This window comes from Lytechinus pictus, chromosome 16 (assembly GCF_037042905.1).
Source record: "Lytechinus pictus isolate F3 Inbred chromosome 16, Lp3.0, whole genome shotgun sequence".
Classification (NCBI taxonomy): Eukaryota; Metazoa; Echinodermata; class Echinoidea; order Temnopleuroida; family Toxopneustidae; genus Lytechinus; species Lytechinus pictus.
In genome coordinates this window covers 1,752,055-1,765,103 of record NC_087260.1, presented here as the reverse complement: position 1 = coordinate 1,765,103, position 13,049 = coordinate 1,752,055, and the positions used below count along the sequence as shown (strand labels likewise).

The 13,049-nt window shown below is 34.7% G+C and overlaps 1 protein-coding gene across 2 annotated transcripts in view; it reads left to right on the top strand.

Moving 5' to 3' along the window:
• Positions 1 to 12,149, top strand: part of LOC129279022 (protein timeless-like) — a 38,415-nt gene extending 26,266 nt beyond the window's left edge. For both annotated transcript variants that reach the window (XM_064110831.1, XM_064110832.1), the window contains exons 18-25: positions 1,982 to 2,097; positions 4,187 to 4,220; positions 4,618 to 4,765; positions 6,004 to 6,066; positions 6,686 to 6,733; positions 7,050 to 7,250; positions 8,218 to 8,353; positions 8,749 to 12,149. In XM_064110831.1, the coding sequence (XP_063966901.1) occupies positions 1,982 to 2,097; positions 4,187 to 4,220; positions 4,618 to 4,765; positions 6,004 to 6,066; positions 6,686 to 6,733; positions 7,050 to 7,250; positions 8,218 to 8,353; positions 8,749 to 8,824 (822 nt within the window). In that variant the 3' untranslated portion in view covers positions 8,825 to 12,149. The remainder of the gene's footprint in view (positions 1 to 1,981; positions 2,098 to 4,186; positions 4,221 to 4,617; positions 4,766 to 6,003; positions 6,067 to 6,685; positions 6,734 to 7,049; positions 7,251 to 8,217; positions 8,354 to 8,748) is intronic.
• The last annotated feature ends 900 nt before the right edge of the window (positions 12,150 to 13,049 follow it).

The window sequence follows — 13,049 nt, the reverse complement described above, 5'->3', positions numbered from 1 at the left end:
GTGGATGTGGAGAGATAAAGAGGAAGAAGAAGGTTGAAGAGGGAGAGAGAGAGGGTTAGATGGTGAAAGGGACAAGTCAGGTAGACATGAACAGATAGACAGACAATGAGACAGAGGTAGAGAGAGAAGGGGGGGGGGGGGTGGAAAAGAGGGAGAAAGTAGGGGAGAGAAAGTGAGACAAGAAAGAAGTAAGCAATAGCACAATGGGGGGGGGTGTAAACAAGAGTGATAGAAGAGAGAATCAGAGAGGGACATGCAAAGAGACAGATCAAGATATACAGTGCAAGATATACAGAAACAGAGAGAAAGACAGTGAGATACAGACAATGAGATACATTTAGACATAGAGAGCAAGATACACACAAAGACACACACATTGTGAGACAGACAGACAGTGTGAGACAGAGAGAGAGAGACAGAGACAGATAGATAGATAGATAGATAGATAGATAGATAGATAGATAGATAGATAGATAGATAGATAGATAGATAGATAGATAGATAGATAGATACTGATAGATAGATAGGGTGAGACACACAATCAGAGAGCAGGATACACACAGAGACAGAGAGACAAACAGATAGATTGACACACCCAGTGAGACAGATACACAGAGAGTGAGCGATTTAACATGCACAGTTGATAACAAAAAAGAGCGAAAGTCGCGTGCAAGAGAGCACATGTAAAAGACTTCAAAAACTGAGAGTAAGGAAGAAAGAAATGAAGGGAGATAAATCCCATATTCCCCCAAGGCATCGCTACCATCTCCTAAACGTCTCCATCCTCCTCAGGATGTTCTGTCATTGCTTAAGCAGGAAAATGCCTTTCATTGTTCATGGCTTGTGTAATGTAGGTTTCTATATACAGAACATGGGCTTAGTTCATTATCACGTGGCGGACCAGGCTTTACATGTAGTTGTTAAAGATGACTGATTTATTTTCCACTCTGATTGCATTTACGGGTCATATTTCAAGAGAGGGAGTGATTGATGGCAGTGGTAGAATCTCATTATGAGCTTTACAGAAGGATTATTCTAGGGGGTGGTGGATTTGAACTGCCAGTTTTATAGATAGTGAAATGGACAAAGATAAACACCAGTTCTGGTAATGATCTCAAAATGAGTTTAAATAGAATCCAATGAAATGACCACCCAAGTGTTTGTATTGTATAAATATAAAAAATAAATGTGCCAAATGGCTCTGAAAAAAAAAAGTATAATTGCTGAGAAATAAGCAAAATAAACACAGAATTCCATAAAATGATTGGTATTTTTCCAAGCAATATTAAACAGGGGGGGGGTCAAATTGACCTCCCCCCCCCCCCCCATTGACAAATTAGGCCACTATGCTGTCGCGCGAATCTTTTTGACTGCGCCTCTTGCTGACTTTTTACTTACAAGTCTTGCGCATCTTTTGAGACCAAATTTGCGACGCCCAGGTACACAGTTACATAATAACACAACGTTGTGTAAGTGCATGTCAGACCCAAAATTGCTCAAACATGATTCCTTGTGCAAAGTCAATGCTAATTGTGTTTATCAACCAAAAATCATTAATGTATGATTATTTTTTAATGGATTTATTTTATGCTATTTATGATCGCAGGAGGGTTCCAGACAAAGTTCATCAGTAAAAAACAAAGGTTTTTAAAAACAGAGAAATACATGAGAATTTAAAAACATTAAAATACATAAGAAATTTGTTATATTTTTCTATTTTTTTTAGATATTTGTTAGAAATGTAAAAATTGATACTCTCACCAAAATACAGTAAAAAAAAATGATTTTATAATATTGTTTTTGGCAGGTGTTGGAACTACTTAAGATGGTTATCCCATTTTGGGAATTTGGGTTATTTGGACCGTCATAATCACCATCCTTGTGTATTTCCTACTATGCCATGTCATTACATGTTTATCAACCTATGAAAATGCCTCCTCTTCTATGTACTTACACGAATATATATGTATGGTATCCACAGCAATCCCATGATCTGATAGACTACATCATCCATGAGTTCTGTGTCCTTGGCAGTGCGAATAAAGAGAAGTGTTTAAAGACGGTCACAATGCTCGATAGCATTCGTCCTTGCAAGAGGTAGGCTAAAGTTTCCTTTTCCCTATTTTCACGTAAAAAGAGCTAATCACATTCCACATGTTCATTCAAGCGTGCATGTTTAATTAAATGCATTTGAATCATTGAAGCATGTTAATTGGTCATGAACCTAACAAAACAAAATTTGAGAAAAGATCATTTCAGTGACCAAAATGAAACAATACTTGCCTTTGATATTTGAAAAACATATTTTTTGTGTTCATTAAATGTTCATTGAACCAAAACGATGAATATTGTTGAAGATACTCGTCCCCAAATAACTGTTATCATATTTGATCATTTTTATTGATAGAAATGTATAAAATAATCAAATTAAAGCAAATTTTTACTTGTGTTTATTCAACTGTGAAATTTAGCCAAAAAAGTTGTATTGTCTTTTATAAAGTATCTTTTACAAGCCTTCTGAATATTTTTCATGATGAGAATGTGGAATTCGTTGCAATAAAGTGGAATCAAAGTCATGATATTTGGCTTGTAACTTTTTAAAAGTGACAATTTTGCCTTCTGGGGGTGCTCACTAAAGCATGACATAAAATATGTCCATAACATTTACTCAGAGGGTAGCTTATGAAATTGCCTACGAGCTCATGTAAAAATACATTAAAAACTTGCATTGGTTCGGAAATTATGGATGTTTGTTTAATGACGTTCCACAGTTAAAGTGAAATCCATGTCATTTTCACCAAACTTTGCACATAGATACTTTAGAACCTTAATATTCGAAATATGCAAAAATTAACATAGGTCCATGTGCTTGATTTTTTGCTATAGAGCTTCAAAGTTCACCCAAATTGATGTTCTTAAGAATTGCGCATTCAAAAGAATTTGGCATTTTTAGACCGCCCAAGATTACTACAATGAGTTTAAACCTCCATTACTCATTCAAAATACATGAAAAAGTCATCAAATTTCGCAAGAGAGTTAATAATTGTATCGTTAGAATGGAGAATCTATTAATAAAGTGCTATTTGTTTGCAATTTTAAGTTTAACAGCACTGTCAGTTCTTAAAAATGGCGTAAAAGATAACAAAATCCCAATCTGAAAAATGTAAAATTTCAGTAACAAAATACAAACGTACAATAAATGCTGCACTTTATTCAAAATCCATGTTATTTTCACCAAAATTTGCAGAGTTGTAGAGGAAGGTATACCTAAGAGGTAGAAATATTAAAAAATAGGGGTTCATGTGCTTGTTTTTAAACTATCAGCATTTTTATTAGAGCAAATGTGCTTTTTAAAACACCAAAAATGGGCCGAATGCTTAGTATCTACGTGAAGAAAAAAATCAAAACCACTCTACCATTTATTCAAACTCTGGCTAATATTCGTGATTCTTGGCATCACTGCAGAGTAAAGTATTTTGAAATTGTAGAGAATATTTTTTTGAATGGTCTATGGAATAATTCAATTTTTTAGCTTCATGAAATAACGCATCGGATCTGCAGTTAAAGTGCAGAAGACGAGAAAAATCAGCTCATACCCGCAGCTAATTAATACCTGTTCATCCATTGTGACGTCAGCGCGCAGAGTGTAAACTATGCGCAGATCATAATGCGCACAAATATAACTGTGGAACGTCCTTAAGGGGGGACTTACTTTTTTTGTTGTGTATATTATCTGGGTTTATTTCCAATTGGTCTGATGCCAATTTGTCCAATTGCCAACTCATCTACTATCGCCTCGCATCAGTTCATCTACTACTTACATGGTCTAATTGCCAATCCGTCCACTCACCATTTTGTCTAATAACCAGTTGGTCCAATAGCCATTTAGTCCATATACCATTAGGTCTAATTCGACTAAGTGTTAATTGGGTGAAATGAATGAAAAGAAAATGGGTATTAGACCAACTGGTTATTAGATGAAATGGTCATAGACAAACTGGTGATTAGACGAAGAGATTATTGGACCAAATGGTTGTTAGACAAAATGTTGATGTACGGATTGGCATTAGACTAAATGAAGGTAGACCATGTGAAGGATGGACGAGTTGGCAATAGACGAATCGGCAGTTTACCATTGTCTGTAGTATGTTTATGAATATCGGCTTGATGTTCTTCTTTTTTATAGGAAACACATCACTGATGCGCTTACGAAGAATAAGGTGAGATCATATTCATTTTCTTCAAGTTTATAATTTTTATTATTGTTCAAATTAAATTGAAAAGGTTGATATTGTAGTAGTTGTTAAAATCAAATGGTTTTATTCAAGATAGTAATATACAACGTATGCCAACACGATATATATACCTCATGGTATGAGAGACCCTGTGAGCTTGATCTGCTTGCTGCTTATACCAATAAATTATTAAAGCAACATTATTTACTTCAAATCAATATTTTATTTAATTCCAATAAAAAAATAATGCAGAGTGTAGAACAAATACAACACTTATTAGACCAGCAAGGGTAAGACAAAATAGACAGATACATGTTGAAATGGTTAAAATGGTATTCCTCCCTGAAGGCCTAATAATTCTTTTTTCTTCTTCTTTTGTCAGGTGTTGAAGTTGGCAACGGAGACTAAAGGGTTGTATGTGCCTCGTGATGAGAGTGATGATGAAGAGGAAGAAGTAGATACTACCAAACTCACCAAACCAATCCAGGAACTCAGTGTTGAAGAATGTCTGACAGCACTCAAATTTAAAGGTAAGCTGAAGAACTAGATCAATTAGGGACAGTTCATTACAAACCAATTCAGTTTTATTCAGTTCAATTCACTTTTTGCGATAAATCCGCTGCGCAAAATTTTCCACCACATCACTCACTGACTTTTTACTTTCAAGTCTAACGCAACTTTTGAAACCAAAATCGCGACCCCACGTACACGGTTCCAAAATTATGCAACATTTTGTAAGTGCATGCAGACCCAAAATTGCTAAAAAGACGTGAATTTGTGTACAAATCCAATGCAAATAGTGTTTTTAGCCAAAATTCATAAGTGTATCATTATTTTTCCTTTTACTGATTTAATTCAATTAATTTCATCTTGTTTATGGTCAAAATAAAGTCCTTGACAATTTCCATTGAAAAAACAAAAAGTAAAAAAAGCTAAGAAATACACAAGAAATTTAGAAAATAATAAAAATGATGTTAAATTTTTGTTAAAATTACATTTGATCAGATTCCTATAAAGAGTCTGTGAACCAAAAACTTAATTAGATCTAACTTTTTGATTTTATGCATGAATTAGCATAATTAATGAGTAATGGGATATGTTGTAGTTTTGAAGATTATGCCATGGGTAATGCGCGTGCCAATTTTCGTGGCAATCGAAGGCCAAGATCATGAGGGGGGATGAATCAGCCCCCCCCCCCCATCCATCTTCATAGGCATCAAAAGAGCCCAGTCTATTTAAGGTTAATCCAACTCATTCCAATTTAATTCAGTTCAAATACTTTCATTTCATTCCAAGTCAATTCATTTCACTTTTACTTTACTTATTCAATTCACTTCATATCATTTGACTTCACTTTAGTTCAGTTCAATGCAATTAATTTTATTTCAATTTGATTCAGTACTGCTTATGTGGAATAATAAAAAAAACAAAGATGGACACATACTCAAATTACAGGGGAATACAACAGAAAGACAAGCAAATCTTAGATAAAAGCCACAGCCAGGGTTATAAAGTCTGAATATATGTACAAAATATTCTCTTTGTATTTTTAAGTTAAAGTAATTGTACATTAATGGGTGAGCTGGTGCTTTGGACATCTAAATACTTTGTAAACTATAATGAAATGGACTTTGTATATTGTTTTTTTAACCTAAATTTTAATATGCTGTTAATTAAATGTATATATGTTAAATGGTATCTGCTGTATCATTTAAATTAGATTTGAATCACTTTCTTCAATATTTGTCCTCTTTATTTTTCTCTTCAGGATTTGATGATGAGATTGTTGAATTGCAGAGCATTCTTCTAGAAATCTGCTACTTCAAATTGAGTAAGCATTTCCAAATGATTTACCATCAAAACCAACTAAATATTCATAACTTAAAAAAGCAATCATAAGTAGTTGTGTACATTTTCTTCAATATTATGGCCTGTGCAATGCCATTTGTTATGGTTTCAATAAATATGTAACACCAAAAGCTACGGAACCTATTATTCCAGAAGCACTGCTTTTGATAATTAAAGTAAAAAAGGTTGTTCTCATATTTACAATATTTTTTTAAAGTAGTAGTTTGAATGCCATGGAGTCACATATGGGCATTGTGGTCTGTAATCCAAGTTTTGTGTTGGGTAAGTTATGATTTGATGCAGAGGTTCAAGGTTCAAGTCCTGGTCACACACAATACCATCAGTGATTTTAGTAACTGACATAAACCTAATCATTGGTTAATTGTAGAAATTGAGGAGGGGGGGGGGGTATTTTGAAAGCATGTTAACTGTATTTTAGCTGAAATTCTTATGTAAAGGACAAGAGAAGATTGAAATTTTGCACGAATCGGCATATCCACTCCATTGATTTCTTTCTGAGCAGTCAATATATGTGTCATGAATTTTCTGATTGAGATAATGTATTTTCTTTCCTTACACCCCCCTCCCCTCCCCCCTCTTAGATTGCCCCAAGATTCATGTAGGAGAGCCACACATATGGCACTGCTGTTGTAAGTATTCAAATAATCTGTCATTATTCTGTATAAATATGATATTTAATCTTGGTTTGAATTTTTAATGAAATGGAGGTGAAAATTTTTTCATTTGCTCAGTTCTATCTTCCATGAAAACTACAAACATATTTCTCCAGATGAGCTAAAACAATTGAGTGTCTAAAATTGAATTACAATCTCACTTGGAGAAAATAATTAAATTGAAAATACGTGTAGCATACATGTAGCTCCAAAAAGCCCAGCCTAATTAGAGTTAATTTTTTTTCAAAGTTGTGAAATCCTTACATGTCTTTGTTGCATGATCCCTCTACAGCTGATGGGAAGTCCGTTCCTATCATCCCATTCACCGAGAGTTCGGAGGAAGCTCACCGAGACACTCACTTCAAGACCCTACTTCATAGGCTTGGTCTCCACACTGCACAGGACACCTGTAGGCTTCACCCATCCATACCAGCCTTCTGGACCAGTGATATGTGCTATAAGACAGCTATCAAGCTAGGAGATATTCAAGAAGGTAACTCTTGCATTCCATTAGTTGATTTATTTCCAATTGGTCTAATGCCAATTCGTCCAATAACCAACTTGTCTACTATCATTTGGTCTACCATCAGTTCGTCCACTATACACATGGTCCAATAGCCATTTAGTTCAAAAACTATTTGGTCTAATTGAAGGAAGTGTTAATCGGGCGAAGTGATTGAAAAGAAAATGGGTATTAGACCAACTTGTAATGAGACGAAATGGTCATAGACGAACTAGTGATTAGACGAATTGGTTATTGGACAAATTGGTTATTGGACCAAATAGCTGTTGGATGAAATGTTGATGGAGGGAATGGCATTAGGCTAAATGAGGGTAGACAATGTGATGAGTGTTTTGGGCATGTACATGCAATGGAGGTATCAACCGTATCATTTCATAATGAAGATAAATTCAGATGTGGCTAAGATTCGATGTGTCAGTATGGGCTCTTAGCACAGTAATCCATGTTTGACTTTGAAATATTTTAAGGATTTCTTTCAATTCTAATTATGTTTTAGAAGAGACACCACATTCTTATATCATTGGCAATATACTCTGTATTACAAATGCACAACATAGGATTTAGAGCTTTGTTTGTGGCTAATGCAAATGAATAGACACTATTTCTTTGTTCATGTGAAGTGCCAAATGGAGTCAACAGAAGCAAGTCAGCGCTGGTAACAGCAGTCTACTGTAGCAGGGTTTGGTTTATCTTTTTACTAAAATTATGGGAAGCCATTACTCAAAAGTTATGTCGACATTTTATGTTCTTATGTAAAGGGACTTCTTTCACTGATCATTGAAGCTGTGCTGTTATAGATTTTTGTTGCAATAGGGTACCCATAAATAGACAAAAAATTTGGTCGAGATTTTGAATTAAACCTTGGTTCAGAATATAGGCCAAATAGTATCATCTATAGTAATATGTGATTTATTTTCTTTTCTTTTCATTCAATCAGCTAACCTGAAGTTTGAGTTGGACAAGATCAAGAAGGTACCGGTGGAATGCAAAGAGATGTCTGGTATGACACACGAGGGCGTCATGGTCAATCTAGAAGACCTCGATCTGGGCAAAGACACCAATGAGAAACCAATGCAAGTTTTGCTTCATGGCATTCATTATTGATGAAATATATCAATAAGGCTGTTTCTGTAGCACAAGTCTGTGAAAGTGTTTGTATTGCTTATGGGTGTTGTGGCTCAGTGGATAGGTCTCCTGACTTTGAACCATAAGGTTCAGATTTCAAATCCCATTGCAGTACACACATCCTTTGGTAAGGTGTTTAATCTATATTTGCCACTTCACTTGGGTGTAGACTATTGGTACTCAGTATTAGAAGTTCAAGTGCATGATCTGGGTAGCCGCTCTAAACTTTGGGTAATAGTATTTGGTGCTTAGAGACATTTTATATAGCACTCTGTAAATGTAGCATATAGTTATTATTATTATTATTAGAATAATGATTGCATTTTTGTTGTTGCTCTTACAGAGCGAACCCGCCATACTTCCAAGTTCCTCTTCAGATGTGGTGCAATGTGATCAAGAGAGCCAACAGAGTGGTCTAAGGATGTCCTCACCAGAGAAAAGCCTGTCAAGGTCTTGTTACCAGCAAAAGACTCTGATCATCTTAACCTCATTAGTATGGGCTTTGCTATAGCCAAGTCTCTTGGATAGGCCGTAGAGCCTTAGGGCTCGTTACAGAGTGAATGCCTTGTTGAAAAGCTAGCTAACTCTGAACATCAGAACCTCATTAGTATGTGCTTCGCCATAGCCTAGTCTCTTGGATAGACTGTTGAGTTGTAGGGCTCTTAACATTGGAGTGAATGGCTTGTAGAGTGTCTAGCTACAAACAAAATATTTTGATCCTCTAAGCCTTTTCATTATGTGCTTCAATACAGCCAAATCTCTTAGAAGGATATTGAGCCGTAGGGCTCTTTAACATTGGAGTGAATGCCTAGTCAAATGCCTAGCTACCAGCTAAAAACTTTGAACATCTAATCCTAATCAGTATGAGCTTTTCTCCATCCAAGTGTCTTGGATAGGCTCTGGAGCCATAGGGCCCTCAACATTGGAGTGAATACCTGGTTGAATATCTAGCTACCAGCGAAAGACTCTGATCATCTATACCTCATCAGTATGTACTCCGCACCACTTAATTTTCTTGGACAGGCTATGGCTTTCTACTGCAAGGCCATGAATATTCTGAAAAGCCTGAGATACATGATAAATGCTCAGTCACAATCACTATTCTTTGACTAATATGGTTGGTTTATCTTCAATTTGCTTAGTCACAATCAGTATTCCCTGACTGAGATGGTTGGTTTTATCTTTTATGAGTCATCCAAGCCAGGAGTCCCTACTATTAATAATACCGAGAATAAGTTGGCCTAAAATTTTATTTGTATAAGGAAACCAAATTATTTTCAAGGGGAAATGTACTTGTTTTGTTACCTGGTACCATCATTGTTGCAGTATGATGTAATGAATTTGTGTGTTATTCAAGTGGGCTTATATTGTAAGACTACACTTCTCAGAATGGTGCATTATGGGTTAGTAATATGACCAGATTTGAGTCGTTGAAGACTTGAGGTGGTGTTATTAATGCAATTGGTTAATGTTTGCTTTAAAAAACTTTAAACTCTCATTCCTATAAATATAGCACTGGGTTTGGTTTTTAGGGATAAGTAAACTTCTCTCGGACAGTAGACAACTCAATAAACACTTTGTGGAATTTGATAGAAAGAAAAATGATTTTTATTTAAGATTCAAGGAAATTTTACACTTTATGATTATATATATCTATTTAATGTGCAATGTTTCAACCTTTTCTGTGTTGTATAATATTTTGTATATTTAATATTTGTCTAATGATATTCTGTAAAATATTGGTGAACATGATCAGGATAAATTATATCATTAATTAGAGTTTTAGTTGAAGTTGGTTCTTTGTCTCCCCCCTTTAAATAGTTATATGATGACTATTTGTCTATGTCAGCAAAAATTCCAGTTTTATTGTCTGTGATACTTTTGTTATTGTTAGCTAAGTGAACAACCGTTTGTGGTGGGGCTGATTCTTTTTTATGAATGACGTACAGAGGTTTGTTCAGCATTTTTATACTAGTCTGTTATTGTTTGCACATTTCTGTTTGAAAACAATTTTTTGGAAGAGATGGCAGTTAACCCTAAAAGGACTGGGCTATTTGAGATGTATTGAGGACTGGGGGGGAGGGCCATGATGCCCCCCCCCTTCTGATCTGGGTTGCGTTCGCACTGAAATTTGGCGCACACATTCTTTACCACATAAACTACAGTACAAGCTAGTATTTAAGAAGTTCTGAAAATACTTATTTGTTAATTATTATGAATAAAATATACAAATTTATTAATGAAAAACATTATTTGCATAGTTAATACCCTATTTCACTTCAAATCTTCTTCTTTTTTTGCTGATGTCATCTTTGTAATATAATTTAAAGGTTTCCACAAAGAAAGATTGTGAAAGCCAACTTTGTTTTTAGAATTTCTTATGTATTTCCTTGTTTTTTCATCCTGTTTTTCATTGTTTTTTCAATGGAAATTACTACAGACCATTAAGCAACTAAATTAAACCCTAGATTAATTAAACGAACTAATAAGAACAAAAAATAATCACCCTGTTATGAATTTCATCTCCCATAGACTTTGTACACAAAGTATAAAAATGAGCCATTTTCGGCATGACATTGCCTCATAAAAAGTCACGTGACGTCGCGATGGTATACTTGTATGTCGCGAATTTGGTCTCAAAATTTGCGCGAGACTTAAGTAGAAAGTCATAAAATTTTGTGGCGCTATCTTTTTTGCGCTTCAGAAATATCACGTGAAGCGTCAAGGGAGGAGGCAATCATGCCCCCCCCCCCAGTCCTTTTAGGGTTAACCTTCATATACCAAAGATAAAAAAATGACAACACAATTTTTAAAGTAATTTTTTGCTCCCTTCCCATTGTTTTTTAAGGGCCCATGTTTCACTGTACATTCATTTGATGTGAACTACTACAAGTAATGTGATGTGATGACCAGGGCCTGGTCATACAAAGAGTTGCAATGCATTAGATTCAAATCAATCTCACACATTGTGATTGATCTCAAGTTCCTATCTGATAATACTATCCTGTAATTCTCATCTCTTAACTACACAAGGTTTGAAAAATCACAATTTGAAATTGATTTTCAATAAATTGCAACTCTTTGTAGGAATAAAACCTAAGGATATAAATGCTGTTGTCATTGATAACACACACCATGAAACCGGGTCCAGTCTGGCCCAATCAGTTATTTGTAAATTTTGGAAACTTCAATTATTAAGCTCATTAGCTGTGATGTCATTAGAAGGATCATTCATTGCCCAAAGTTTGCACAAAAAGGTTCAACATTTAATTGTCTTGCACATGTTTCTAGTATTTTTTTTTTTATTTGTATCAAGTCCTTGAGTTCAAAATTATTAACCACAGCAAGTTTACACTCACTGTATTACCTCTTATCTTACCTTTCCTCACTATGCATATTTTTTTCATACATGTAAATTATGACATAGTCATCACATCTTTGTAGTCTTGTTTTTTTTTTTTTTTTTTGGATAAAGCACTTAGTACCTGTAAATATATTTTGGTGTATTTCTATTTTGTAAAAAAACAAAACAATAAAGAAAATCTTATTCTTGATTTGATTGCTATTGGATTATTGGTTGTTTTAACTGATGTATTTGAGATTTTGTTATTGTATGCTCTTACTGATCAGATAATTCAACACATAGGTGACTGTATCATGATTGAAAACATTCTAATTTATTGACATTTACATGTATGTGTGAAAAGTGTAATATTTTGATGCATTAAATCTTTTCTTTGCACATAACACAATTTGTCGAGATGTACATTATGTATTGCATGATCTTAGATTGATGTAGCAGACCTGCCAACCAGTACGTTTTAGCCGTATTTAGTACGTTTTTGCAACCAAAATACGGCAGTACGTTTTTTCTTTGAAAAATACGTTTTTTGTAAAAAAAGATATACACATGTTTTAATGGGTTTTTTTTCATCTGCAAGAGCAGTGTGCATTTTAGCTTGCATGCAGCTTGAGCGCCGCGATGAGAGTGCGCCAAGCATTTTATTATGAAATACACTTTTTGGGAAAAATACAGTTTTTTTAATCACAGAATACAGTTTTTCATTCCCAGAGGTTGGCAGGTCTGATGTAGGGGTACCTTGGAAGTGAGCTGTTGGTGATGATAGTAATGGTTTTGATGATGATAACAGTGATAGTGATGATAGTAATGGTTTTGATGATGATAACAGTGATAGTGATGATAGTAATGGTTTTGATGATGATAACAGTGATAGTGATGATAGTAATGGTTTTGATGATGATAACAGTGATAGTGATGATAGTAATGGTTTTGATGATGATAACAGTGATAGTGATGATAGTAATGGTTTTGATGATAACAGTGATAGTGATGATGATAACAGTGATGGTGGTGATGATAATCGTTATGACATTGATGATGATGATAATGATGAAGCTGATAACAGTGATGATAACGATGTCTGTGACCTTGGTGGTGTTGACGATGGTGATGACGATAGTGGTAGTGATGACAATGATGGTGACGATGCAATCACTTGTACAATTCAACATGTCTGTTAGTGAGAAAATGTACAAAAAGTTATGATCATCGATCAATTTGTTATGGGCCCAGATTACATAAATTTTGTTTATCAATATCAATTAATTCCATTGACTCTTGAC